General features: G+C 37.0%; 2 protein-coding genes and 1 non-coding gene across 4 annotated transcripts in view; 1 reads left to right on the forward strand and 2 right to left on the reverse strand.

Annotated features, from left to right (window-relative positions):
* LOC143875034 (HEAT/U-box domain-containing protein) overlaps positions 1-9,100 on the reverse strand; it is a 51,411-nt gene extending 42,311 nt beyond the window's left edge. The window contains exons 1-5 of the mRNA XM_077376934.1: positions 8,947-9,100; positions 8,705-8,816; positions 5,427-5,489; positions 3,703-3,780; positions 2,679-2,770 (exon numbers count right to left, since the gene is read on the reverse strand). Coding sequence (XP_077233049.1) covers positions 2,679-2,770; positions 3,703-3,780; positions 5,427-5,489; positions 8,705-8,816; positions 8,947-9,005 — 404 coding nt within the window. The 5' untranslated portion in view covers positions 9,006-9,100. The remainder of the gene's footprint in view (positions 1-2,678; positions 2,771-3,702; positions 3,781-5,426; positions 5,490-8,704; positions 8,817-8,946) is intronic.
* LOC143846245 (U6 spliceosomal RNA) lies at positions 8,055-8,156 on the forward strand. Its single transcript, XR_013234715.1, has one exon. It is a non-coding gene; the product is annotated as a U6 spliceosomal RNA (small nuclear RNA).
* Positions 9,101-10,309: 1,209 nt separating the features above from the next.
* On the reverse strand, positions 10,310-22,385 carry LOC143875051 (uncharacterized). Of its 2 annotated transcripts, none has more exons than XM_077376936.1 (6): positions 22,095-22,385; positions 19,880-20,016; positions 17,783-17,843; positions 17,463-17,628; positions 15,479-15,567; positions 10,310-10,824 (listed from the first exon to the last, which is right to left on the reverse strand). In XM_077376936.1, exons 1-6 carry the CDS (start codon positions 22,144-22,146, stop codon positions 10,790-10,792), a joined length of 540 nt encoding a protein of 179 aa, XP_077233051.1. In that variant the 5' UTR covers positions 22,147-22,385; the 3' UTR covers positions 10,310-10,789. The 2 variants fall into 2 exon arrangements, with proteins under 2 accessions (XP_077233051.1, XP_077233050.1); XM_077376935.1 differs by having other exon boundaries at positions 10,310-10,835; positions 22,095-22,382.
* Positions 22,386-27,023: the final 4,638 nt, after the last annotated feature.

The following is a 27,023-nucleotide window of genomic DNA, read 5'->3' on the forward strand; positions in this document are numbered from 1 at the left end:
CTATGTGGACGGCTATACCACATGCAATTACGTGGTTTATATGGATGGAACGAAATAATCGATATTTCAAAACAAATCCAAGACATGGTAACATGTGGTTTTGGAAATTAAAATAGCAACTATTGCTTGGACAAAGGCGAAGTTGGTAATACCCTATCCGGTGGGAACCATTCTGAGACTCTGGAACCAAGTTATCATGGAAAGGAAAAAAGCTGAGCATATCTCCCCGAGGTGGACGCCGCCATCGGATGTGTGGCTCAAATTAAACTTTGACAGGAGCTCCGTTGGTAACCCGGGCAGAGCAGGCTTTGGTGGGGTTATCCGTGACACGGAAGGTAGAGTAATCATGTTGTATGTGGGATCCCCGATGCCAATGAAACAGAGGCGAGGGCATTGCTTTTCGGTCTACAATGGTACGAGAAAAACAACCTCCGCCCCTTGATCATTGAAGGCGATTCGGCCAACACTATCGCCTGGGACTCCAGTCATTGCAATGGCCCGTGGAAACTCTATCAGATACTGGACGCAATTAGGTATTTAGTCAGTGTGATTAATCCTCGGATCCAACACATGCGTCGATCAGTAAATTCGGAGGCTGACGCTTTGGCCAAGGGGTCAATTTGACGGAATCATGCATCACTTTATCTAATCGGTTGGCCCCTTTGGACTGAATTTTTTGCTTTTTCCTTTGTAATCGGAGGGTTGTCTCATGGGTAGTCTTCCGGGGTGTATATCCTTTATTTTGGAATTAAATTGGTTGTTACCTTTCAAAAAAAAATGACCCCCTCCAAACAAATGCCTAAAAATAAAATTCCCATTCGGTATAGTCAATTCCATCAAAATTAATAGAAATTGTGTCAGATATTATATGCCATATACAAAACCAAAGAGAAAGAAAATGAAAAAAATGCATAAAAGTGACCGGAAAACACCAAATTTAACAAAGAGTTATCACGATTATGGCAAAGTTTGCCCAAAATCTTTGATCAAAAGTAGATCAAACCCAAGACACGAGCAAAACAACACGGATCTAAATCAAACAAGTAAAAGGAAAAAAGTAAAAAAAAAAAAATCAACATCCAACAAAGGTAGATTCAAAACCCTAACTAGGGAAAAGTCATCATGGAAGGAGAAGAACCACACCTTCCATTTCAAGTAGGGTGATGCGAATCTAGTTCTGATACCAATTTATGTGAACCTAGGCTCTAATATCAAATTGACGCAAATCTAGTTCTAATAACAAGTTTGGTGCAGCCTAAGCCCTGAAACCAATTTGATGCAAACCTAGGGTTCGCATGTGATTTTCTGGGAATTCAGTAGCATAAAATGAGTTTCAATTCAATAAAATCAGCAACATGCATTCCCAAATCGGCATAAACATAACATAACAGTCAAAACTTATCTAACGTTTTCAAAGAAATTCTAAACGTTAGAGTTCATTCACCAGAAGAAATTAGTTCATCCCATAGTTGCCGCAAAGTTTCTTGTTGGATGGGAAGATCGCTTCCCAGGAATTTTCGCTTCGGAAGCTAAGTTCTTTTTGCTTCCCAAATTTCCTAGATGCTTCCTATATAAGCCACATATTATGATTATGGGTAACAGATTTTGTTGGTATTTTCTTGGCTGAAAGAAAGGAAGGAAAGAGTTTTTGTAATCCCGATATCAAAATAGTGAGACTCTCTTCTCCCATAGACATAGGCATGCTGACGAACCACGTAATTCTTGTATTTCTTGTTTTGCATTTTTGGGTTGTCATTAGCTGCAGATCGAGTCTGATCACATTTTTTTTGTTGCGTGTGTCTGTGGGTGCGTGGGTGGGAGCACGCGCGCAAGGTTCTAAATTTCGGTTTCGGGGGTAATTTTGGTCCTCACAGACCGAAATTTCAGCCGAAATTCAGTAAAGACGCTTGAAATGTCGTTTTTGTGAAATTTCGGTAATTTTCGCTGAAATTCTGTGAAGGAATAAAAGATTAATATTTTATCAAAAATTTCGCAAAAAAATACTAAATTTTGCCGAAATTTCATTTACCAAAGTATGGTAAATTTCAGCAATTTCGGTTTCGGAATGTTTCGGTTTCGATCCTCACCGAAATCCTAAATTTAAAACCTTGCACACGCGGCCGGGGCGTGGGGGGTATGGGTGGGTGTATATGTGTAAATGTTGGAGGGAGGAGGGAGGGACTAAACAGGGTTTTTTGTTTTTTTGAATGGTGAGGGACTAAAGAGGTTATGAATATTCTGGGTGAAGCTTTTGAGCTTTCCCTTTCTTTTGCATGGTTTCATCAAAAGTGTAATTGTATGTCCTCTCTGTTTCTATTTTGCACAATTTGATCGGTTGGCTTTGTAGGGTTGTTGTATTCTATAGCAAGTTCTGTACTTAAGACTCCTAGTAGCTGACTTGCATCAAAACTAAACTAGCACTATCAAAACATAAGCACTCCACAAGACGTAAAATGCTATCACAGACCTCATTTATAAATCACAATTGTATATTTAGCTTGGTTAACATAGTTGCATTAAGCAGAAGCTTCTAGCAGCAAAATCATAAACCAATCACAAGTCACAAGTGAAAAATGTATGAATACATATTTTTCAGGATTTATGAAATGCAATTACAGTGCGACAAATAAATTAGACAAGCAGGAACTAATGATACAATGGATAAGATAAGCTCAAACCCGACGCTGCTGACAAGATTAGTCATGGCCTCATGAGTAGCACGACGGACCTCTCTATTGTAGTCAAGCAAAAGCCTTTTGTACTCAAATACCTACAAGACAAACAGAGTGATGGAAAAGATCACTAGTAAAAGGATCATCGCAAGCGAACAACAAAAGTAAAAGTTTGAGCTTAGCATCGAAAATAAAAATAATGTTTTAAACTGATGTCCTTCCGACAATCTTCACCAATCTTAATGTTCACTATAACAGAAAAATTAACCTGATAATTATTATCAGGGGAGAAAATGGTCTTAAATATTGGCTGTTTCTGATAAGAAGAACAATTTTCAATTTATAAAGATTGTGAAATAATAGGTAAAAATCATTTAAGACAAGTAACAGCAGTTATTAAATGGTTTAAGAGCCAAGGGAATGACATTTTAACTTTTCTGAAATGCATGAAGTAATGGTTATACAGCATAACACTATTTATTTAAAATATTCTAAATCAATAGTAAAGGCCACTTTGAAGTACTATAAGCCTTAAATAAGTAAAATGGGTTTATAAATTCCTCTCATTTTCCCAAACTTGATAAAAATTCCAATATTTATAATTTTTTTCAAATTCTTAATTTTAATAAATTTTCCGTCCTTCTAAATGCTTCAAACCATTCAAATCAGAAGTTCACGTAAAATATCCCTTTTTGTTCTTAATTTAGTCTATTGCTTGAACCCAACCATGCTTTTTTTTTTTTTTTTTGACATTCCATTTGTTTTAGATTTCCTTGTGATAGCATTCTAACTGTTTACCGTGAACATAATACAGCCATAATTGTCATTAAAATGGAGGTGCCACTGTTTTCTATTCTAGAAGCCTTCGATAAAATCTCAGTGACAACTTTCCATGTTTTTTTCTTTATTATTATTATTTTTTTAATGGAGACAATTTTCTGTGTTCACGCAAAGTAGTACGGTATTGGTGGAAATGAAGTTTCATGAGCAAATATTTCAATATTTGCAAACAACAATAAATGAAGCTTACCCATTGTGGAATAATCTGCACAACTTCTTCCCCAGATCTTTCCTTAAAGAGTGCACATAGAGATGTCAAACTTTTAAGCTGTACAAGAAATCATGGGCAAAGAGTTTTCATTGGAAAACATCGAATAATACTCCTTCCAAATCGCATGTCATCAGGCTACTTATGAAATTAAATCATGCAGACTACTATAGGGACTGCAATATCAGAGACAAGTAAAATTGAATCCAGATGGAGGATTACAATTTATAGCACAGAAGGAAAACCTCGGGACATGTTCTCAGCAATCAAATTTACTCTCCAAAGATATTCTCACATGAGAGTGATCCTATGGTAGGAAATAGAAAATGATCATGGTTTTAAATTTCGGCCGAAACGTTTCGTTTCGGCCGAAATATTTCGGTTTCGGTGGAAAACGAAACGAAATTCATAGTGAGTCGGAAAAGTACCAAACTTCGCCGAAATGTTTCGGAAATTTCGGCCGAAACGTTTCGTTTCGGTAAAATTTCGGTGAAGTTTCGGAAATTTCGGTGAAACGTTTCGGTGAAGTAAAAAATTTCGGTGAAATTTCGGTGAAACATTTCGGAAATTTCCGAAATTTCGGTGAAATTTTTACAAGATTTCGTCCGAAATTTTGTACCGAAACCGAAACGTTTCGGTTTCGGTGATGACCGAAACCGAGATTTAAAACCTTAATCCCTATAACCACGGACATCTAAAGAGAACATCAAATGAGTAACACTGTCACCATTAGTGATGAATATACAAGTTATATCCCATGAAACATGAACATTCTACACTAAAAAGGGAGACGTTCTCAAGACCAATAATTGTAAAGAAAACGACTTCCAGAGATATATAAGCAAACAGATACTGCCCGCACTAAACAATGACAACAGAACTAGGAATTCATTAATCTATTTCTGTCCATTGGATAGTATATATGTTCTCTAATCCTCCACCTACCCCATCCAGGCATTAGAAAGATAGTATATATATTCTTCTAATACTCCACCTATCCCATCCAGTCATTAGAAAGATAAAAACAAGATTTTTATCTCATGATGCTTCTGACCTGTAGAAAAATAATCAGCTGGACCCGTATAGTATCCTCACGCATACAGCATATATAGGGTGGTATAGACCTTATATTTTGGGCAGAAGAATATATTTTCAACAAGGAACACCCAAAGATGTGGCAGCTAGTTGATTTTTAGGGATTTATATTATAAGAGTCTGCAGTTCTGACTTGCAAGAGACTGAACTCCTATGTAACATTTCTGGCATATATGGCATCTATGGATTAGATAACAATGTCTGCATAGAAAGGATTTCAAGCTTTGCCCTGCATTCCTATTCCATAAATGCACCCTATAGCTGGCAATATTCCAAGCCGTTTAATTTCTCCAAAGGGGAAGCTTGCATCTCCAAGAATAGGGCCTAATCAAGGTTACCAGCAATTGGGTCTCCCATTGCCAAGTCTGTCAAGGTCAAAAACAGGCTTTCTTGGTTCTTCTTTGAAAGATTACTGCCTTTTAGACTTTTACTTTCGTTTATTTTCCTTTTCCGCTTCTTCATTATTATTATTTATCTTTCCTCTGGTCCTCTTCCTTGTAATCTTTTCTTCATTTATATATTCACTTGTTCAAAGACAAAAAAACAATACACAATAGACAATCTGCTAAAACTCAAAATATCTGGATTTTGTAAGATAGGCACAAAATTACCTTTGTTGTGGGATCCTTTCTACCCAGCCTCTTTAAGTGTTGTGACACTTCACCATCCACATCCTACATCCCAAAATTATTTAGATATTAAAGGCTAAGCTGTCATAAGGGGGAAAAAAAGAGCTTATAGAAAATGTATGCAAAGATAGATGATTACAATATTAGTTCACACTTCATATTAGATCAATATATCTAAGATATGCATCCATTCTAAACAAAAATACATGAAACCATATGAATATGATGTAGTGAAACCATATAAATATCATCCAGAAAAAGAAGTGAAACCATTAAATATGATGTAGAAGTACCAAAAAACAAGAGAAGAAAAGATATGCAATAAAATCTTGATCGAAAAGCTATGCCGTGAGTTCAATGCGTGTATCCTACCTGACAATCATAAAATAGCACATCTTTGTCTCATAAACTAGAAGATAAGATAGAGCAATGCAATTAGAACCTAGAGAACACATTGATTATGAAGAGGGACTCAACAAGCTAAAGAGTCCCAAATCATCATAGAAAGAATTAAACATAAGATTAATCCATGCAAACAGAAAATACCGGAAGCTTTAAAACAGAAACTAAATGTCGAAATAATAGGGCATAGAAAAATAAAAGAAAACTTCAAAGATATAATGGCAACATTTTATTCAGGGAAAATACTAAGCCCTAAAAAGTAATAGTGAGAACTGGAAAATACACACCAAAACATCTACCTCAGAGAAATGTCCAGAACATTGTAAGTAGCGAAAGGGCTAAATCTCAAGAAGAAATCACAGAGCTGGAGTTGGACGTAGATCAGAATTACAAATTTCAGGTCTAAAAATACAGCAGTGGAGATCTTTAATCTTGTAGAACTAAATCCATAGGCATCTTGACTTTATAATCGTAAATGAAACAAGGGGGTTAATAGAGATAAACTGGAGAGACAGAAGAGGAGAAAGAGTAGAAGGAGAGAGAAGAGAGCCAAGTTGGAAAGAGAAAAGCAGAGAGGGGAAGACGAGATTGATTTGCAGGTGTGAAGATAACAAGAAAAAAAAAATTGTTCCACACGACCACAGTCGAAGTCGAACCCATGACCACTTGATCCGAAGTCAAACGCGCTAACCCACCCCAGTATGCAGTCTAAAGCAATCCTCAACTCAACTCAACAAAGCCTTTGTCCCAAACTAGTTGGGATCGGCTAAATGAATCCTTCAGGAAAATTTCATGAAGAAGGTGAAAGGAATCTACCCGGCTCTAATCCTGGCTCTAGTTGGGTATGAAAATTTCATGCAGTCTAAAGCAATAAATTAAGAAAATCAATTTGGGTTGTCTTTGTTTTCTATGAATTCTTCTCATTTGCACTGAGAATTATTACATTTTCCTCATGCTTTGCTGCTCCAAGATGGACTATTCTTTAACAAATGTAGATTTATTACTTTCCTTTCTGTGGTGGGTTTTCTTTCTGTAGTGGGTTTTCTGTAGTGGGTATTTTCTTCCCTATGATTTGGCCAACACTTAGAATTTATTGCCGACCCACGTGTCGTGTCGTGTCTAACATGACACCCGTGTCCACACGTGTCGACACTCCTTTAGACACTTTTAAATGTCTATAGGACCCAGTTATCGAAAAAATAGAAACACGCTTATCCACTCCACCTGGAAAAAGAGCTTGATCTCGTTGGAGGTGAGAATCGGAGTTTCCTTAGGTAGCCACTGACCTACAGTCATCCTTAAACTTCCGTGCGTGTCTTGTCCAACATTCCTCTCTATTACTTTTCTTTATTTAAATGTCCCATGGTTGTTATTCATCGACCCAATAATCTTTTCAAGTGAAATTCTGAACTTTTGATCATGGTTCAGTTACTTAATGAGTGGTTAACTCAGCCTTAATATTATAAAATTTTTCAGAGTGACTGTGAAAGCCAGAAAATAGTTCCTGTTGAGTTAATTTTGGCAAGCGGCTTGGGAGAGAGGTGTTACATATTTCAAGCTGTTATGTGAATCGGTGGATTATAAACTTTTATCACTTTTTAGAGGTGTAGGGTTATATGTAAATAAAAAAGGAAGAAACACTATGTGGGTTTTTTTAGTTTTGAGCCTAAAATGTTTAATAGACTCATGGTTGTATTTCCTTTCTAGTTTTTCTCTGAACTATGGTTTATTAAATGAAAGTTAGATCTTCATTTACAATATAGCCATAATTGATTGATTGTGGAAGTCACTCCCTAAGATTAAGAAAGATTCGGGTCTTAGGGTATGGCATAACACATGTCCAATAGTCCAACTCAACTCAACTCAACTAAGCCTTTGTCCCAAACTAGTATGGGTCGGCTAATGAATCCTTTAGAAAATTTTCATGAAGAAGGTGAAAGAATCTACCCGGCTCAAATTGACTAAGTCTAATCTTGACACTAGTTGGGTCCAATAGTCCAATAAAAGAAAAAATTAAATCTAATGGCTAAGAAAAGTCACATGAGGAATTACACTCTCTCTCTCTCTCTCTCTCTCTCTCTCTCTCTCTCTCTCTCTCTCTCTCTCTCTCTCTCTCTCTCTCTCTCTCTCTCTCTCTCAATTCCTTCTTGTTGTGGAACATTACTTTGCTACTTATGATTGCCCTCCGCTATAAACCTTTGAATTATGGATTCTTCGTGGAGTATTGTAGTGGATGCAAATAAAAACGGAGAAGATTAATGGCCCTGCACAAGGATGACATGCACAAATTGAGAGATGGTCCATATTATCAGAAGAAGTTACACTCTCTAATATGTTCATATAATTATGGTGTTTATGGTGCAGTTGTAATATAGTTATTATGTAGTTGTGGGGATGTGTTTTAGGGTTATGGGTGTTAATTATTGCTCAAGTGTCATGTAACTGGGTTAATAAGGTAGTAATGTGGCAGTCCTTTGTGCTTTTATTTAAGAAGTTATATCTTAATGAAAATGGAGAGAATTTGGCAACAAAGAAACTTTGCCTCAAATCAAACCTTCCCCTCTCTTTTTCTATCTATTTCTTTGTTTATTTGTGTTATGGTCAATTGGGCACGTAACACTCACTATCACAATCCTTTTTAAGAGGTCACTAGTTAGAAACTTCTTGTGGGTTCATTTTTCAAAAAATAAAACATGTGGGAGGAGTTGGTCTATTCGATTATTTGGTTTCTTGCATTCATCAATTAGCCACCAAAGATGAAATCATGCACAAACTAATAGATAAACATTACCAATAACAAGAACCCAAACAAAAAAAAAAACAAGATAAACATATGTATGAAATTAAAAGAGAATTACCTGAAAAGGGGCGCCGGGAACTGCGGCATCATCGGATGCAAGGCGAGAACTGCCGACATAGCCTCCGAATCCGACGCTGCTCGCTCCCGAAGGTAACAGGGATGCGGCGAGACTGCGAAATTCAAAACCCAGATTACAGAATAGTTTGTAACAATCTGAGAACATTTTTTCAAAAAAAAAAATATGGATAGAGGAAAAAAGAAAACCATATTCAAAAAATTAAACGGAAAGGGGGAAATTACCTGCTGCTGGAAGGGCGAGTCTTGCTTCTGTTTGCATCTGCTCCTTTTTCTCTCCCCATGCTCAACAATTTTCTTTGCTCTCTACAAACGCAGAAAAAAGTTCAAACCCTAAGATTGGGACTTCAGAATTTAGACAACAAAAGAAAATATCGAAAATCGATTAAAGTAATCTTTTTTTATGGAGTGTGTAGAATCGATTTTCAGATGGAGAGAGGAGGAGAGATGTTTTGTTATGTTTTTTACTTTTTAAAGGGGGGAAGCGAAAAATTACTGCATGTTCGGAAGTGGATAAAGTTTTTTTCTTGGAAAATTAAACTTCTATTTGTAAAACATTTTATAGGTATTTTTTTCTAATGTTTGGTTGCAATATTTAATTTTCCGAATTTTTAAATTGTACCGTTTGGTTGATGTTAGATGACATTCTATGGAATTTTAATATAAAAACATAGATTAGGATTGTTATTTAAAGCCCTATATGTATTGCAAGAATTTTTTTGGAAACGTTTGGAAAGGAACAACTTTTCCAAAATTGGTTGCTTTTCAATTATTTGGGCTTTGTTTGATACACCTTGTTACTACCTGTTTAACCATATTTGCCTCATATAACATATTCTATATACCAAGGCCCTGTTTGTTTTGGATTTTGAGAAGTGATTGTGAGTCCTAAATGACCCAATATCAGTAGCTTATAAGCGTGTTTGGCAACCATGAAAAATATTTCATTGAATATTGTTTATCTAGTGTAAGAGAGAGCTAGAGATGTAGAATAGAGCATGAGTTGAGGCTGAAAAACAGAGAAAAAAATTTCCTATTTGAAACAGGAATTTCTTTTCTTTATTTTCTAGCCCCATCGTATGCTCCTCTTAAAGATCCTTGCCTTCTCAGGTCTCGCTCTCACCGGCCCTCTCTACTTATTCCATGAATTTTTTTTTCATTGTTGCCAAACATGCACTGAGTTTTTATTTTTTGTAGGACTTAAAAAAGTCCTTTTACAGTGACTCATGCATGATCGCTATCATTAGATAATGTAAAATGAGAAGAAAAAAGTCACTTTTACACACCTCAAACGACCTTTTCAAGCTCTATTAGTATTCATGCCTTCTTTATGTATTCGTTTTGGATTTTGAGAATTGATTTATTGGAGTCAAAACTAAACGCAATTTTGAATCCAATAATCTGAATGTAAAAGGCCAAGAAGATCTTTCGTCAATCTCTCCAAAACAAAAAAACTCAACTCAACAAAGCCTTTGTCCCGAACTAGTTGGGGTCGGCTAAATGAATCCTTTAAAAAAAAAAAAAAAAAGCAGATCTGGGTTTGTTAAAACAGATTATGAAGAAGCAACCAAATACTAAAGCAAAGGAATCAAGAAACAATGACAACCATTGGAGTAGCTTATGTCCACTATACAAACAACAGGTTTAAAAGCTATACATCCAAAAGGGTACACTCTTTTTGCCATCATGACTTTTGAACACTACAGTTTGTTCCATTACCTTCCAACATTCCAGGCTTTGAATTTGACAGAAAAAGCTTGTTCTAGGCAAGATACATTGACAAGAAAATATGTAGGTGTAAAATAGCTTTAAATGCAATAAAACAGACTTTGAAGAACTGTGTATTGAGCATTTGGGCAATCTTACTTCTTTCAGGCCCATCATTATCATGAATTTGGAGAAGGAATCTGTGGGGTTTTGGTTAGAAGTATTTTAAATGCATTGGAGCAGCCTACCTTTAAAAGTTTATAATCACAATATTCCATGGTCCCAGCACTATGAGCAGCATTTCAGTTGTGGTTCTTTTTCGGGCTCATCATCGATAATGAGCGTCCCTTTTGTCGGCGGACTAGGAGAAAAGCTTCCGGCACTGTCTTTCTTTTTCTGTAAAACTCCTGCAGGAGAGAACTATTAACAGAACCATTCGAGAGAGAGAGAGAGACAGAGAGAGAGAGAGAGACAGAGACAGAGAGAGACAGAGACAGAGCTAATAACAGAAGTAACGCAGTTGATTACGACGAAGATCTGATCAATACAGAGACAAACATAATATGTAACAGATAAATAAAAAAACCATAATCTGTGTCATATAATTAAGTACTAAGCATAGGGTCAGGTCCTTGTTAAATAAAATGAACAGACAAAGACAGTGGACAAGTTAATGCTGAACTGATACAGATGGGTCCACATTTCAGCTACATCTGTTTAAATTGGTTTGAATCTTCTCGAGCCCAATTGAATCTGGCTCTGGTCCCACCTTCACTATAACTAACCTTAGTGAAGTATTTTTCTGATTTTATCTGTTTGAGATTGATCCATGAGTAAATTAATTTATTGAAACAAAGTAAACAAAACGACACGACAAATCCCAAAATGGAAAACAAACTCAAATAAATAGCTGTGGCAACAAATTTGTGCTGTTCCAACAAATTATGAGGTGTGAGGCAAATGTTGGTCCTATGAACCCAACTATTAAGTTGGACACCTCCTAAACATATGAGAACTAGTCCCCATGGAATCTGCGAGGCCTTGAATATCATTGATAATACTACATGGCTCTATAGGGTGGGGAAGTCATGGTCAATCCAGCAGATGAATTTGAAGAACTATTTGCAATCACTGGAAGCATATTATCTGCCAAAATCCAGCTGTCATTGTTTTTTTTATGGTTACAGTCACTTTATTGCAAACTCATTAGACATAAGAACAGAAGTTAAAATAAAGAGAACGGTACAAGAAAGAACTGCACAGTTGCAAGGGAAGAGTAGTCCCATCTACAAACAGAAATCAAACAAATTGCATTATTCCTCTGGACATTAATCCCATCGTCCCCAGCATACACCCCTTTAGCGGATGTCTTGGCTAAAGAGGGGGTTCTTTTACCGGGTTTTCGATAAGTTTATCAACCCGTATCGGGCTCACCTCCCAATTAGGGGCTCCTGTACAAAATGGGGCTTTTCCATTGATTTTTTGAGAAAATTACAACTTGAAAACAGATTCCAACACAAAAAATGAAAAATTCCCAATAAAAAACTGCACCTAAAATCTTTGAAGAGCCTTCCTTTTTAAATGACAATTTTCCTACAAAAAACTGCACTTACTATCTTTGAAGAGCCTTCGTCTTTAAATTTTGAACTCAAAAGTGCTTTGGAATGGAGTCTTCACCAACTTGGATCCTTCTTCATTGCTTGGTGTTGGAATTCATAGTGTAGATGACAGGATGAGGGGTGCCGATATCAATTCAAGGGGCTTATGTTAGGAGGCTTTTTCACCTCCGCCGCGACTTAATGTGTCGCTCAAAATCAGCCTATTCACTTTTGGGGGACTGGTTGATATTTTAGTCTAACTGAAAAAACAGGTTTTTTAATCTCAACATGCACCCCTTCAATTTCCCCAAAAGATGTCCAACAGACCCCAACTTACTATCGGACTGGACTACAGTAGGAATGAATTGTTGGTGACTAATTCCTCCCTATCTACCCCTCCCTTCGCTATTTGGTCTGTCATTTCATTAGCCGATCTCAGTTTATGTTGCATTGTGGATTAATCTTGATTCCTGAGACAAATGACAAGAATATCCGAAATAACTTGAACTAAAATCTCCATGGTCCCGTAGCTTCTCTGCTTGCCCATTGTATTACATTAGTTGAGTCACCTTCAATGATCAAGTGTCCACTTTAGATAAGAAATAAAGATCTTCAAACCACATAGTAATGCTCATGCTTGTGCCTCATTAGAATCAATCACATTCTGTGGCTGATCCGGAGAAAGCCACCACTACATTTCCGCTTAAGTCACGGAACACCCTTCCAAGCTGGCTCGGCCCAGTTTCCATTTGGAACTACCATTGAAGTTTAGTTTGATCCAACCACTATGATGGCTGACCATTTGGAGGATGCTTTGGCTTTCAAACGCTTTTTGCATCAAGGATTTCAAACCATTTTGGGGGATGCTTTGGTTTTCGTAGTTTGTTTTTTCAAATGATGTTTTCCCAATTCCTAATTCTCTATCGAGTGTAGTGAACTGACATTTTTTGCTATTCTAAACGACGAGATCAATTTTTATATTCATTATCACTCTCTTCTCCAAATCCTACACTTCTCCTTGAAAGTTCTATTATTCCTCTACTTCCATATTTTCAACACCATGAAAATATGGCCCCAGATTATTTTTCCAGCACCCTGAGACAGACTCCCACCACAGTTAAGAATAATTTCCTCAATTGAGCATGGGAATACCCATGAGACTTCGAAACTACGAAGAACACTGAGAATTAACAATGTACAACTAGATGATCTAAGGCTTCCTCTTCCTCTTTACAGAGAATGTACCTACTAGCGAGTCACAAGTCCTCCTTTAGAGTCTATCAAATGTGTTGATCTTTCTTGCTGCAAACGTCCATGAGAAAGCTACAATCCGCAGTGGAGCGATAGCCTTCCAAGCCTTGCAAGAGGAGATTTCCACCCTTATGATTCCAAAACTCAACTCAACAAAGCCTTTGTCACAAACTAGTTGGGGTCGACTAAATGAATCCTTTAGAAAAATTTCATGAAGAAGGTGGAAGGAATCTATCCGGCTCTAATCCTGGCTCTAGTTGGGTTCTTCTACGTGGATCATTTTCTTCCATTCTATCCCATCCAAGGTCATTATGATTCCAAAACGAATAAAAAAAATTCTCAACAATAGTGCTCTTCCCCAATGACTATATTTGTGCTCTTTCATCACGTAGGATGCAGCGACGTGAGGAGAATTATGTCAAGAGGTAGCAAGTTCTCCAAGTTTCCAAGCTTAATGTCAAAACACCGGACTTTATACCATTTTTCAGTTCCAGAAGGGCCATCGGATGTGAGTGGACACTATCTTGGGTCTTTTGTGGACTCAACCAGATATAAATTGCATCTCCAATGTTGTTGATTGAATATCCAAGTTGGCACACTTTATTACAAGTGGAAAAACACTTAATGCTACAAACGTAGCCGATTCATATTTCAGAGAGGTTGTTTGATTGCATGTTGTTCCAAAGACAATATTGTGGTTTGATATTGTGGTAGTTGTATGGGGTGTTAAGGTAAGGTAGGGGTATCATGGTATGGTAAGGGCTAAGGGGTAAGGAGTGGAATCTAGTAGCGTAGTAAGCAAAATCGGCAAAGTTTTAGTGATGGATAAATCTTGCGAGGTGGGTTGAGGATATGCAAGAGGAAGGATACTCCTTATGGCCTCTGTCGAAGCGCCGGAGAAGCCGAAGTGCTCTATGTGCATTGACGAAATCCTATACTAGGTTTCGGCTAAGCACATACACACTATTTTGCCACAGTCTGAAGCAAGGGGAGCCGATAGTATTCAGAGGGATGATTGGAGGGATCTAATAGGGATCTAATAAATGAGTCATTTTCGCTAAGCATCAGAGAAGATGGCCAGAACCTCCTTTCCAAACAGGGGCAAGTTGCAGATGGAACGCGTATGTATTGAATTATCACACATGCTCAACAACACGTCACTAGGTGTTCAATGTTGTTAAATTATTATGGATGTTTATCTTGCTTTGTGCTTATTCTAGCATTTTTTGAAGTTCATCTTAAAGTCTATCACTTACATATGTTGTGAAGACATTTCTTGGGACACCAGTCAGAACCTCCTTTCCAAACAGGGGCAAGTTGCAGATTGAAAGCGTAGCCCGGAGATGACGGCAGTGTACGATAACATGACAATGCTTGATACCGAGGCCACCCAGCCTGGAGATTAATACGGCACCTGATAGCGTGACAATGCTTGATACCGAGGGAATTAATTTTCAATCCGAGAGGTTATCATACGCCTCTGCTCTTTGCTTAAAAGTATCCCAATGGACTGATACACTGTTGGTCGTTGTGATTTGAAGGGGGCTGGGGGCCAGGGCGAAGTGACACCTCCTATTTATACGAGCACGTTGAGAGAAGGGCTGAATCCCGTCCGGACATGTGGTAGTTTGGATTCAGACTTCATCAGAGATCAACAACAGGAACCAAGCTTTTGCACCATGAGTGGGCCAGTGGACCTGGTCTTAGTTGCAAGCTGGGTAAATGGATTTATCAATGGGCTAGAACATTAGTGGAGAAAGGGCCCATTTATCCAGTAGAAAGACTACCGGCCTAGAGTGCCCAAACAGTTTGGTCTTCCTCTTTGAGAATCTCCTTTGTCTTTTGCTTGTCCCTCTTGGAGGGTTATCATGGCATGTATCTTTGTCTTCATCTTATATTGATTTCCCTTGTTGTATTGACCATCTCCGTCACTGGGATTCTCTCCCCATTTCATCAATAAAGTTCGTTGCCATTTAAAAAAAAAGTGGAAGTGTACCTATCGGTGCCTTTGGTCAAGAAGTGAAAGGCAGGCCTTAAAAGTGCTTGTGTGTGACCATGCATATTCAAATAATACAATGTGTATTTCTGCATTAGTTAGCTAGTTCAACTTCAAATATGTCAATTATAGCCATCAATAGCTTACAAAGAATTCCAACAATACAGTTTATTTCAGCAAAGTGTTTATAGTAGTCGTGACTCACGAGTTGCAATATCAAGGAAAACTTCATCTATTCCAGTGCCCAATTTGGCAGATGTAACGAAAAGCCTCGCTCCAATCAATGCTGCATAGCTGCAGCAAACGACATGCATCACATGTTAATTCAAAGTCAACAATACTGAAAATAAATTGTTCTGATATATAACTTTTATTAATGTTGAAAGAGAGATTAGAGAGAGAGAGAGAAAGTGAGATGGGCATCTCCCCCTCACTCATTTATTAATAATAATGAAAAGAGAAGTACAATGACCAAATTGCCCATAGACTTGTAGGCTTATTCTAACAATTAACATTTCCTCTAAAAATTTAACGAGAAGAGAAAAAAGGAGAAAACCTCTATGATATATAGCTTTTATGATCAACAACCCCACGCCCCCCGCCTTTCTATCAAACTCTATCTTGTACCAATTAGAGTATTTCGACTAATAACAATTTCATAAAGAAATAATGACCTTGGTGAATAAGTCCTTCGTCTACTGGTCGATGGAAATATGTGGAAGGGCAATGAACTAGTGATGCATCAACTAAATTCATGTGAAAAACTCAAACTCCAATTTGTTAGGTTCACTTGTGAAAAACTATGACATTGTTCAGTACTTGGATTTGAAACAATTATCCTTTTTCATGCTCTTCAAAGAGAAATGTGAGGAATCAAGAAGCAAGAAACATCCAATAACCAATAGTCGGAGTGTCAATGCTCCCAAGCAATGTGAGCCTGCATAGGCAGCTGCAAAGATGCCTCTAAAGTAGGCCACCCTCCGTGTAGAGTGTAACCAATATACAATATGATGGACAAAAAACATGTGTCTTTGGAGGAATGGCCATCAACCGATTAACAATATGAAGTGAAAAAAACAATGTGAAGACAAGTAGCAGTCAGGTAAATGAGAGCAACAACAATTTTTCCATAGCGAGTGGGATTAGGCAATAGATCTCCCTTATTTGCAGTAAACTTCACGTGCAGCTCAAGTGAGGCGTTGACCTTTTCACTATCCCTGGATGTTGCCAATCAGATCCCGTGTATTCTTAAGTTGCGATAGAATGTGTACCCTACTAGCGAGACCAAGCAAAGTTTTAATGAACTGCGAAATTGGCCAACTAGCTCTCGTGGAAGTAACTCGATAAATGCCACATAGAGAAAACATAGCATGGACTATTACCACTGATGCTCTTGAAAAAAAGAATAGACAAGTGAATCACGAGATGCATTATCATCCTCATAATCTTTATGTTTAATCCTCTTATCTTTAAAAATGTCTCCTTGATTGATCATCGGCAAGAAAAGATACAGCATATATATATACATATATATATATATAAGGAAATAAAAAACAAAGAATAATGGTAAAAAAGGGAAATAGTGGGGACTGTTAAAGTATAAAGATTAAATAACGCCTTCTCCAACAGCTTAAACTTTTGGAGTAATTGGTCGTTTCACAAGGTATCAGAGCAAAGGTCATGAGTTCAAACCTCCTTGATATTAAAAATCCACATGTAATGGCCAAACCCAAAAGAGGGGCCACATGTGCCACGTGTAGGCCAACCCTAAAAAGAGGGACCCCACGTGAGGGGGAGTGTTCAAGTATAAAAGATTATATAACGCCTTCTCCAACAGCTTAAGCTTTTGGAGTACTTGGTCATTTCACAGGGACAAAAAGCCCTTAATAATAACAATAATCCCTCCCACTAGGGAAAAAAACAACAATCTTCAAAATATTCCCACTCAAACTGGTGCATGGATGTCAAGCAAGCTCCAATCGAATGTGTAATCCCAATTACTGACATTGGCTACCGACCGAAAGTAATTTGATTATAATTCAATTCGTGACGATCATAAGTGGAAAGTTCATTACCATTCAAAAAAAAAAAAAGTGGAAAGTTCATTTTACTCAACCCTAAAATCACATGATAGAGTGCCAAAATAATGCCTTGTTTCAAATAATCATCTGAGAAAAGAAGAAGCATACCTTTCAGCCTCTTGAAGATCAAACTTTTTTGACCTCACCAAATCACTTTTATTTGCAGAAATTGCCATAATTATGGATTTGGGCGCCATCTGCTGGAGTTCTTTCACCCAATTTCTGACACGAATGAAGCTATCATTGTCCATGATGTCATATACCAAGAGGGCCGCTACAACCAGTCATGGAAAGATACAATATGAGGACAAACTTGAACATTGTGAATATAATATACACAAATCAAAAAAAAAATATCTGAAAAAATGTTAAATTCCTCTGTGACACCAAAAACACAATGATGACACAACTTGAAATCAAATACAAACCATCTGCATCACGATAATAAATAGGGCCCAGCGCATGGAACCTTTCCTGTCCTGCTGTATCCTGCAGCAAAAAAGGACAAGCAACATTGTGATCTACCCTATCCACTCAACCAAACAAACATTGCTGAATAAAAAATATACCAAGACATTAATAATAAACGACTTTTTGGTGTAACAATAATGTTCTAGTAAGAGGGTTAAGTCCGAGCCTACCATGACCTGAGTTGACTTCGAGACATATAATAAGTATTCAATAATATAATAATATATAATTGACTAAATAATATATAATTAAATATATATTAAATATGTTTTTTTTGAAATATATAAAACATATTTATAATTAAATATGTTTTTTTTTTATTCTATGAATAAAATATATAAAAAGAAACAATATATCAACTGCAACTATCGTATTATAGTATAAATATCTTATATACTTTCAACTATATAAGAATAAGATAACATGCAAGACGTTCGTACTTGATTTGCATGAGACAATTTGCTTCTTACGCGGCTGTCATGAGTAGCTACCCCCAAGTAATATCAACTAGTTTTGGTAACATAACTAAAGATTTGAAGATGTGGGGGTAGCAGAGGACACTGTACTTGTGTACTAAGGCCTGTTGGGAATAAGAGAATTGAACAAAGTGGAAGCCCGTACTCTAAAATTTCAAATTGCATTTCGACGGGATTATCTGTTAAAGAGGATCCTCTAATGCAATCAGGTGGACCTCTAGACATGATCTTGGCTATTGGAGATTAGCTCCCATCATCACAGGATCAGAGATATTCCTAAAAATTCGAGTGCCCTCAGTAATCATGTCTACCTTCGGAAATGCATAGTGCACAGTCTATCTAGCAGATCCCTCAGTCCAGTATAGGGCATTTTTTCCTCTAGGAGCAGGCTGTTTTCAATTGTGGGCTATCTTAGCCCTCTTGTTTTTCATTTGGTTTCCTTCTCTAATAAATTTATAATTTTTCAAAAAAAAGAAGGTTTGAAGAAAACATAGGAAAAAGTGAATACCAAGAAAAAAAAAAATTTAAAAAGTATTGTAAGAATAATTGTTCTTGAAAACTTAACTGCGGCAATAGATATACTACAAGAAACATAACATACAACCATGGTTTAAATTTTCGGTTTCGGTACCCTGAAATTTCGACCGAAATTTGGTAAAAAATTAAAAAAGAGTATTTAATAAATTTCGAAATTTCGTCCAACAGGTTTTTTTTTTTTTTAATTACATTAAATCGAAATTTCGGACCGAAATTACCGAAATTCCGAAATTCGGTGAAAGGCGAAATCCGAAATTTCGCCAAATTTCGATTTCGGTCTCCACCGAAATTTCAGATTTCGGCCAAAATTTAAAACCATGCATACATCGCTACTAAGGTTTTGCTTTGTAGCCTTCTTTTTGCAGAACTGAACATTATTGAGAAGCTTCAAGGGGGTGTTTAGATCTGTATTTTTTTTTAAAGGTGTTTAGATCTGCATTTTAAAAAAATCAAGTAATTTTGTGTCACTTTGTTGAATAATTTGAGTTTGATGTAATGAACATATCCATGGATATGTAATGCTTTGCCAACTTGGCTGTTTCTTGGGCTCTTTTTGATTCATGAGCCTTTAGAGATCCTCTTAGATCTACTGCAAATGAGATTATTTGCTGATGCATAATTTGGACAACTTTTAGGTTAAATAGTTGTTTGGAGATATCATCTTCAATTTATAGTTGAAATAACCCTATTCCGCAACTATAGGGTATGTAAAGTGGAGCATTCACAAATTTGGTTTTGATGGATTTAGACCTTTTGTGTCCCAGATGATGTAGCCGTGTAGGCCTCCTAAAACTAAACAGATAGCTTACCAGATATGGATTTAGACCTTTTGTGTCCCAGATGGTGTAGGCCTCTTAAAACTAAACAGATAGCTTACCAGGTAAGGATGAGATTTTACTAAATACAAAAAAAAAAAAGATAATCTCAATATAAGAGCTAATGTATAACCAGCGGTTAATATGTGAATGGTACTTTCTCAAAGGCCCAAAAGATAAGAAAATAATTCAATTAAAAGGAATAGATAAGGAGAAGAAAACCCACCCAGATAGCAAGAGTAATAGGCACACCTTCAATCACAAGGCGCTTTGTTAGATAGGAAGCTTGCACTGTTGCTTCTTGTTTCTCAGAGAAGACATTATTCACATACCGCAATACAAGAGATGTTTTCCCAACTCTGCCTGCAGAGAAAAAACAGTAAATCTCGATAAATGAAACCTCCAAATGAATAGAAAAAGATAACCCTCTCTCTCTCTCTCTCAAGAAGAGCAGCCTAACTCTTCCCACATGATCCCTTAACATACCTCCAGTGTAGGCCTAAATTCCCTAGGGGCGCAACCACCTAGCAACAGCTTTATTAGGAATCTCAAAGCTAGACAGATAATATCCCCACAATATTCAAAGGTAAGGTGAAGCAACACAATGGAAGGACTTTTCCAACACAATATAGCAAAGACACAGCCTCCAAAGAGTCTTTCATCTTATTGGCCAAAAAACATGATTTTACTAGAACCCCCACTGAGTTCAACATAGCTCAGGAACACACAAAGTGGGATAAAACCAAGTTCTACATATTTAAAGCAATAGAGCAGTCACTGAGAAGTTGGTTGATCTATTCCTCGGCTGCTCCACACGTAACACATCAGTTATGAATGCTCCTCTAAAGATGAATTAGGTGGTCAGTTGTAAGGAGTTCATCTAACCTTGCTGTCCAACAATAGATGATGATTCTGGGAGGACTTAGGAAAGTCCACAATATGTATGTAGGGGCTACCATATCGCTATGACTGGCCTTGAAATAGAATGACCAGACAATGAAAATCTTGTTGGAGTACCACGTCCAGAAGCTCATGTCTTGCCCCTCACACCTTAAATATGTGCCTTGTAGCACCACCACCAAGGTCACATCAATTGTGACATCCTCGCTCACATAAGGAATCGATCATCCTAGCGTCCACTATGTGTTCCATTGTTTAAAAACTCCTCGAGTAAATCATCGAATCACTCGAGTTTGCACCCTTTTACCTTGGCTGAGTTCTCATATGAGTGTGAGTCTTGCCCTACCAAGTGAATCAAAACTCCTTTGACTTGCCCAATTTAATGAAAACTGACCACATCAATTGTTGACTGACTTGGGTGGACTCCCTTTTACCTTGGCTGAGTTCTTGTCTGAGCCTAAGTTTTGACACATTTAAGTGTACAAGACAGTAGAAGTCCCCAAGCAGAACATTGCAGCATCAAGGGTCATCCCAAAATTTAACTTTGCCTCCTACTCCCACCATGTACGTTATTTTTATAGCTAAGGAATATGACACCCTGCTTAATGCCCTCAACACCCCCGATCCTACAGATTCTTTTTCCTACCAGGAAGCCAGTCCCCCTACCTGACCCAGTATTTGTTGTAACTTTGACCTTCATGCAATCAATTTATTTTACTCAATATGCGCAGTTAAATTGAAGAAGGATCAGCAACACTAGATTGAAATGAAAAAATTGATGAATTTATTTTTGGGTTTGCAACTAGCTTTTAGTTTTACTTTGTGAATGAAATTCTTTTGAATCTCATTTATCAAATTCCTCATTTGAACTATGTACCAAGGATTTTTGTCAGCTAAAGAGTAACAGAAATCCCTGAGATGAAGCTCGAGAAGTAACCACGAGCCCATCACATTTCAGCTGTTATGCAACACTTAAATTACACAATTAGCAACAAAGTTAAACCAAGCCATTCAAGAAAAAAAAAAAAAAAAAAACATACCATGCAAATTACCCTTTCAAAAAACCTAGTCATGTAGTTGGTATTTAAACTACATAAAAATTAGCATACCTAACTAGATGGAACATTTAAAACTCCGATCGAGTAAATTACCCAATGAGCCATTAATGTACGTTTAAATTACCACTTGAATTATAGAGACACAAATGGTCTATTAGAATCTTAAACCAATCATTCAATCTAAAACAATTCCAATTTGAAATTTAAAAAATAAGGGGGAAGAAAGAAAGAAAGAAAGAAAAATGAAAATTACAATCAAACCCTAGACATCATTCACCAATTTGTTTTCTATTTCAAAAAAAAAAAAAAAAACCCAATTAACCAATAAATAAAGAAAGAAAAAAGAAGCAAACCCTAGACGAGGGATGATTATGGGAATTCAAGAAACTCAAAACCATAAAAAAATCACAAAAAGGCAAAAAACTTAGAGAAGATTATTGAAAATAAAAGATAGATTATTGAATAATGAAGGGTTTGAATTACCGTCGCCGAGAAGGACGAGCTTGAAGGTGAGATTCTGAGGTTTGGAATTCATCGTCGGATGTTTTTTCAAAAGAGATATTTGTTGGATATTTCATAAACGGGGAATAATAGAGAAAGATTGAAATCTCTGGCGAATTTTTCTTGTCAACATCATTTGGTTTTTTGAGCTTTCGATTTTCTCTTCTGAACGTGAAATTGCAGAGAGAGAGAACGCGTGAAGTTCAATCGCTTACAGTTACAGGGGGAGAAAGGTCAAATACTCAAATGTACTGGGAGATAATTTTTTCGCCCCTCTGCAGGATAATACACCCCCCTTTTAATGGCAGATTGAAAACTTGGTAGGGCTGCAAGTGGGTCTCTCCAGTGGGCCCATAGTTTTTGGGGCCCATTACTATTGTAACTCATCTTATAATTGGCCTTAGACTTTAAGGCCGTTTTAAAAGTGACCAATGGGCAATCGGTATGAATGACAGTCCGATTCCAGGCCCAGTTAAGGTGGGATTTATGAGACATTTTTGCGGAAAGCCATTTGGTGGCTCACTTTTGGAAGGGAGAAAGGCCACACCGGCTCACTTTTTAGCAGATTTTGTCTTATTTATTTAATTCATTTTAGTGCGAGAACCATAATCCTAATAAGTTAATTTCATTAAATTGAAAAGTTTTATATAAGTTTAAAGAGCTCTTCATGCAGGGCCGGAGAAGGGCCCTTGAATAGATCCACATCATTTTTAAAGTCGGTTGAGAAACTGAATTCAGTTGCACTCAATGATGTGGATCTAATTCAAGGGCCCTTCTTTAGCCCTTGTAGGTTCTTGCATCTATCATGCCTCAAGTTTAAAATTTTATTTTTCCCAAAGAAAAACATTTTGAAAAGGGAAGCCCGTTCTCAAAATAAAATAAAGAAAGTGAAGATGACCACCGATTTCAACATTTTCACATTGTTTTTAACAGTGGCGCATTTGGCTAGATTCGGATCGATCGAACTGACCTAATATAAACTGCTGCATTGGGCTGGATCGGGATCAATTAACCCGAACTAATACACACGGCACAAAATGGGGCCCAATAAGTGACTAATAGGAAGAGGCCCGAAAAAATACCTCACATAATCTTAGTTTTCATCCCAAATGAACATTCCATACGTAATATAAAGGACTTTTTAGGCATGCGAGTAAATGAGGCTTGATAGCTCAAGGCCCTATGATCATTAGATCAAGGTGCATTTGGCGGGATCCGGATCCGGAACAACGGGTCGGCCACATAAGTGTATGTTAGGAAGGAAGAAGCCCAACAACCCGTTGCTCTGTTTGCATGTCGATTGCAAGGGATCCCCAGGCAATCCTAAGTAAAAAAAATGCACTTTTTTGGTAACTTTATGGTGTTTGTTTGCCAATTTAGCATCACAGTCCTTGGAGACTACAAGACAAGAATCGTAGCTAATTATTGTTTGTCTAATGTGGTACCCATGTTCTCTCCTTCTATGCCTCATTTCTCCAAAGGAACAATTACCAATGGGGGACAGAAAAATGACATAATTATCAATAGGACTCATGCTTTTCTGAAATTATCAATGAGGGACAAAAGAGGTCTTGTTAGTTAAAGCTCGACGAAAATGCCCTTTGGCATTTATAACAAGTTTTCACCTTTTTTTTTCTTTCCTCCCTCTTCTTTTACTTTTCCATTTTCACCTTTTTTGATTTTTTACCCTACCAGTCATCTTCTTCCTCATTCAGCCACCATTGTTGCTGGCGAGTCTTGAAAACTTGAAAGTTGAGTTTTTTTTACCCTATTAGTCATCTTCCTCTATTTTTGATTTATCTTGTTTAGGGTTTAAGCAGTTTGTATTTTATTTTGTGTTCTGGAGATGATGCATGGGTGGCTTCACTCACTTTACAAGTGGTTGTATAAGAAAATTTCGATGCCATTAGAAGAGTTGCTATAGGCAGGGGGTTTTGTCGTAAAAGGGGTTTATCAACTCTCTAGAAGGGGGTTAGCAACTCTCAAAAGTAGGGTTACCAATTTCCGAATGGGCTTATCAAGTCCTCGATAATTGCCCGAGGGTACTCGAGTTTTGGAAGGGGGTTTTCAAGCCTTTGGGATTAGGGTTATCTAGTATAAAAAACGGAGTTACCAATTTCCGAACAGGCTTATCAAGTCTCTGAAAATTGGCCGAGGGTACTCGAGTTTTGGAAGGGGGTTTTCAAGCCTCTGGGATTGGGGTTATCTAGTATAAAAAATGGGGTTACCAATTTTCGAACAAGCTTATCAAGTCCCTGAAAATCGGCTGGGGGTACTGGAGTTTTGGAAGGGGGTTTTCAAGTCTCTAGGATTTGAGTTATCTAGTATAAAAAATGGGGTCACCAATTTCCGAACGGGCTTATCAAGTCCCTAAAAATTGGCCGAGTGTGCTGGAGTTTTGGAAGGGGATTTTCAAGCCTCTTGGATTAGGGTTATCTAGTATAAAAAATGGGGTTGCCAATTTCTGAATGGACTTATCAAGTCCCTTATGAACACGTTTTTACTTCCTATTTTTTTCACACATTCATTTTCACCGTTTTTTCTTTCTACCCTACGATTCATCTTCATCATCCGCCATTGAAAGGGAGAAGGAGAAATGTAAAACCATAAAACGAATGAAAAACAACACCTAGATACAGAGAGATAGATGGGAATGGCCTCACGTTTCAAGTTTTCGAGACTTCTCAGCGACACTGGTGGTTGAACGATGAGGAAGATGACTGGTAGGGTAAAAAAATAAAGTTGAAAATGGAAAAGTAAAAAAAAAAAGAGGGAAGGAAGAGAGAAGAGGGAAAAGTGGAAAAGTAAAAAGTGTTGCTTAAGAAAATGGCATTTTTGTCTAGCTCTTATTGACGAGACCTCTTTGTCCCTCGCTGATAATTTCAAAAAAGCATTGGTCCTGTTGATAAATATGTCATTTTTACATGCCCCATCGGTAATTTTTCCAATCCTTTTCTTCTCACATTTGCAAAGAAATACCCCTAAACCCTGAACGACAAGTCCTTCAAAGCCCCAAAAACACCGCAAGAAATGATTGATATCTTTTTTAGTGAGAGAGAGAGGGTGACCATGGGAAGAAAAGGGGGCTAATATATCACTTCCCACTTTTATATACTACAATCTCCTGTCCGTATATTTGTGCGTGTACAATAGACAGATCTCTCAAATTCTACCCCGAAGACTGAGGGATAAAATAAGAAGAAGAAGATGATCACTTGCATTGCTGTGGTGGCGCTCCAGATGCGTATATCAAAACCCCATCTCCATATATTCGCTAAATCTCCACCGTTCATCTAGAATCTAACGTCCTTGATCTTCCATTCACTGTCTGCAGAATAACCCATTATATATGCAGAGTTTCACAGAGGCTGATGATGCCCTGAAGCTCCATCACATCGTTCACTGTTTATTGGATGTTATCGACGATAGAGGTTCTTTTTAACCCCTCTTTTGTGTTTATATGTTAACATGATCGATCTTTTGATCATTTGCTTGTTTAGAGGCTCTCTTCTTTTCTTTTTTTCAATTTTGGTTTTCTTATTTGATTTATGAGATTCAATAACATAACTCATTATGTGAAAATGGAAAATATGAGTAAATGAAATGTGGTGCAAAACTGTGTTCATATTATGACTGAAAAAAATGAAATAATAGAAATAACCACTCCTCACAATTTGTTCTGATAATACATGTGCAATTGAGAGATTGGACACGTGACATTCATCTAGTAGTGGAGTCAAGATGAAGGTCAAGTTCAATCATAGTGGAGTCACAGTGTGGAGGATATCTTAAAACAAAGACTTAAGTTTTGCGAAGTTATTATATTAGACAGAGTGTACTCGGGCAATCAAATTAGATTCTGGTATGACAAATGGTGTCAAGCATCTGCCCTCAAAGATACATTCCTAGATCTATTCGCAGTGGCTGTGGATAAGGAAGCTTTTGTGAAGGAGTGTTTCGATTGGGTGGACTAAAGGATCTCTTGGAAATTAAGGTTTTGAAGGAATTTCTTTTAACGAGAAGCGGATCAATTGCCAAGAATTTTGCAAATTCTTCAGGCATGCTATATAAAAAGGACATGAATATGGTGATCGTCTGAATTTTTAGTGTCAAATCCTTCTATTTTAATTTGGCTATGACCTCTAGTCCTTCGATTCTAGCCAAGACGTGGAGCACTCCAGTGCCTCCCCAAGTTACGATGTTATCTCTCTAGATTAATCATAATCATATCAATAGTCACTAAATTGAGGAAATAAATTTTTTTTCTAAAGAAAGTTTCCTGTGATAAATGTTTTCTTTGCAATCATAACAAGGGATCATCGATGCGTAGTAGTTTTTCTAGAATAAAGTAAAAAATGATTAAGTGGCAATTGAAAACAAAAATATAAAAAATAATGATCTTAATCGAGGAGTTACAACTAACACCTAATTCATGAAGCATCAATAACTTTAGACTTTGTTTGGATTGCCGAAATTTCTTGAAAAGTTTGGAAAGGAAAGTTATTTGTAAAATTTTCTACTTTTGTACAATAGGAAAAAAAGGACTTTAACCAGCCTATTCAATTTTTATGTAGATGGACCTTCCATTAACGATAATATCTGTCTAAATTAACCATAATTGTATCATTTTTCTTTTAAATTGTGTAAAGAGTAGACGTAAAAATATTTATCTTGCAATCCAAACAAGGCCGAAATCAAATCAATTAAGTACACAGCGGAGACTCAAAGCCAATGGTTCCTTCAAATCAAATAAGAAATGTATATACAAAGGGACTGATACTGACAGGTTAAAAATAGTATTTTAGGAATTGAAGTAGGTATGATTTCAAAAACAACCTTCTAGGTGGTTAAAAACAGTCTTCGGCAGTCGTTCTCCATGACATATTTGGCAACCATGAAAATTTATTCCAT

The sequence above is a fragment of the Tasmannia lanceolata genome, unplaced genomic scaffold, assembly GCF_043159265.1.
Source record: "Tasmannia lanceolata isolate RefF3 unplaced genomic scaffold, GAP_Taslan_0.1 ptg000002l, whole genome shotgun sequence".
In the NCBI taxonomy this organism is placed as follows: domain Eukaryota; kingdom Viridiplantae; phylum Streptophyta; class Magnoliopsida; order Canellales; family Winteraceae; genus Tasmannia; species Tasmannia lanceolata.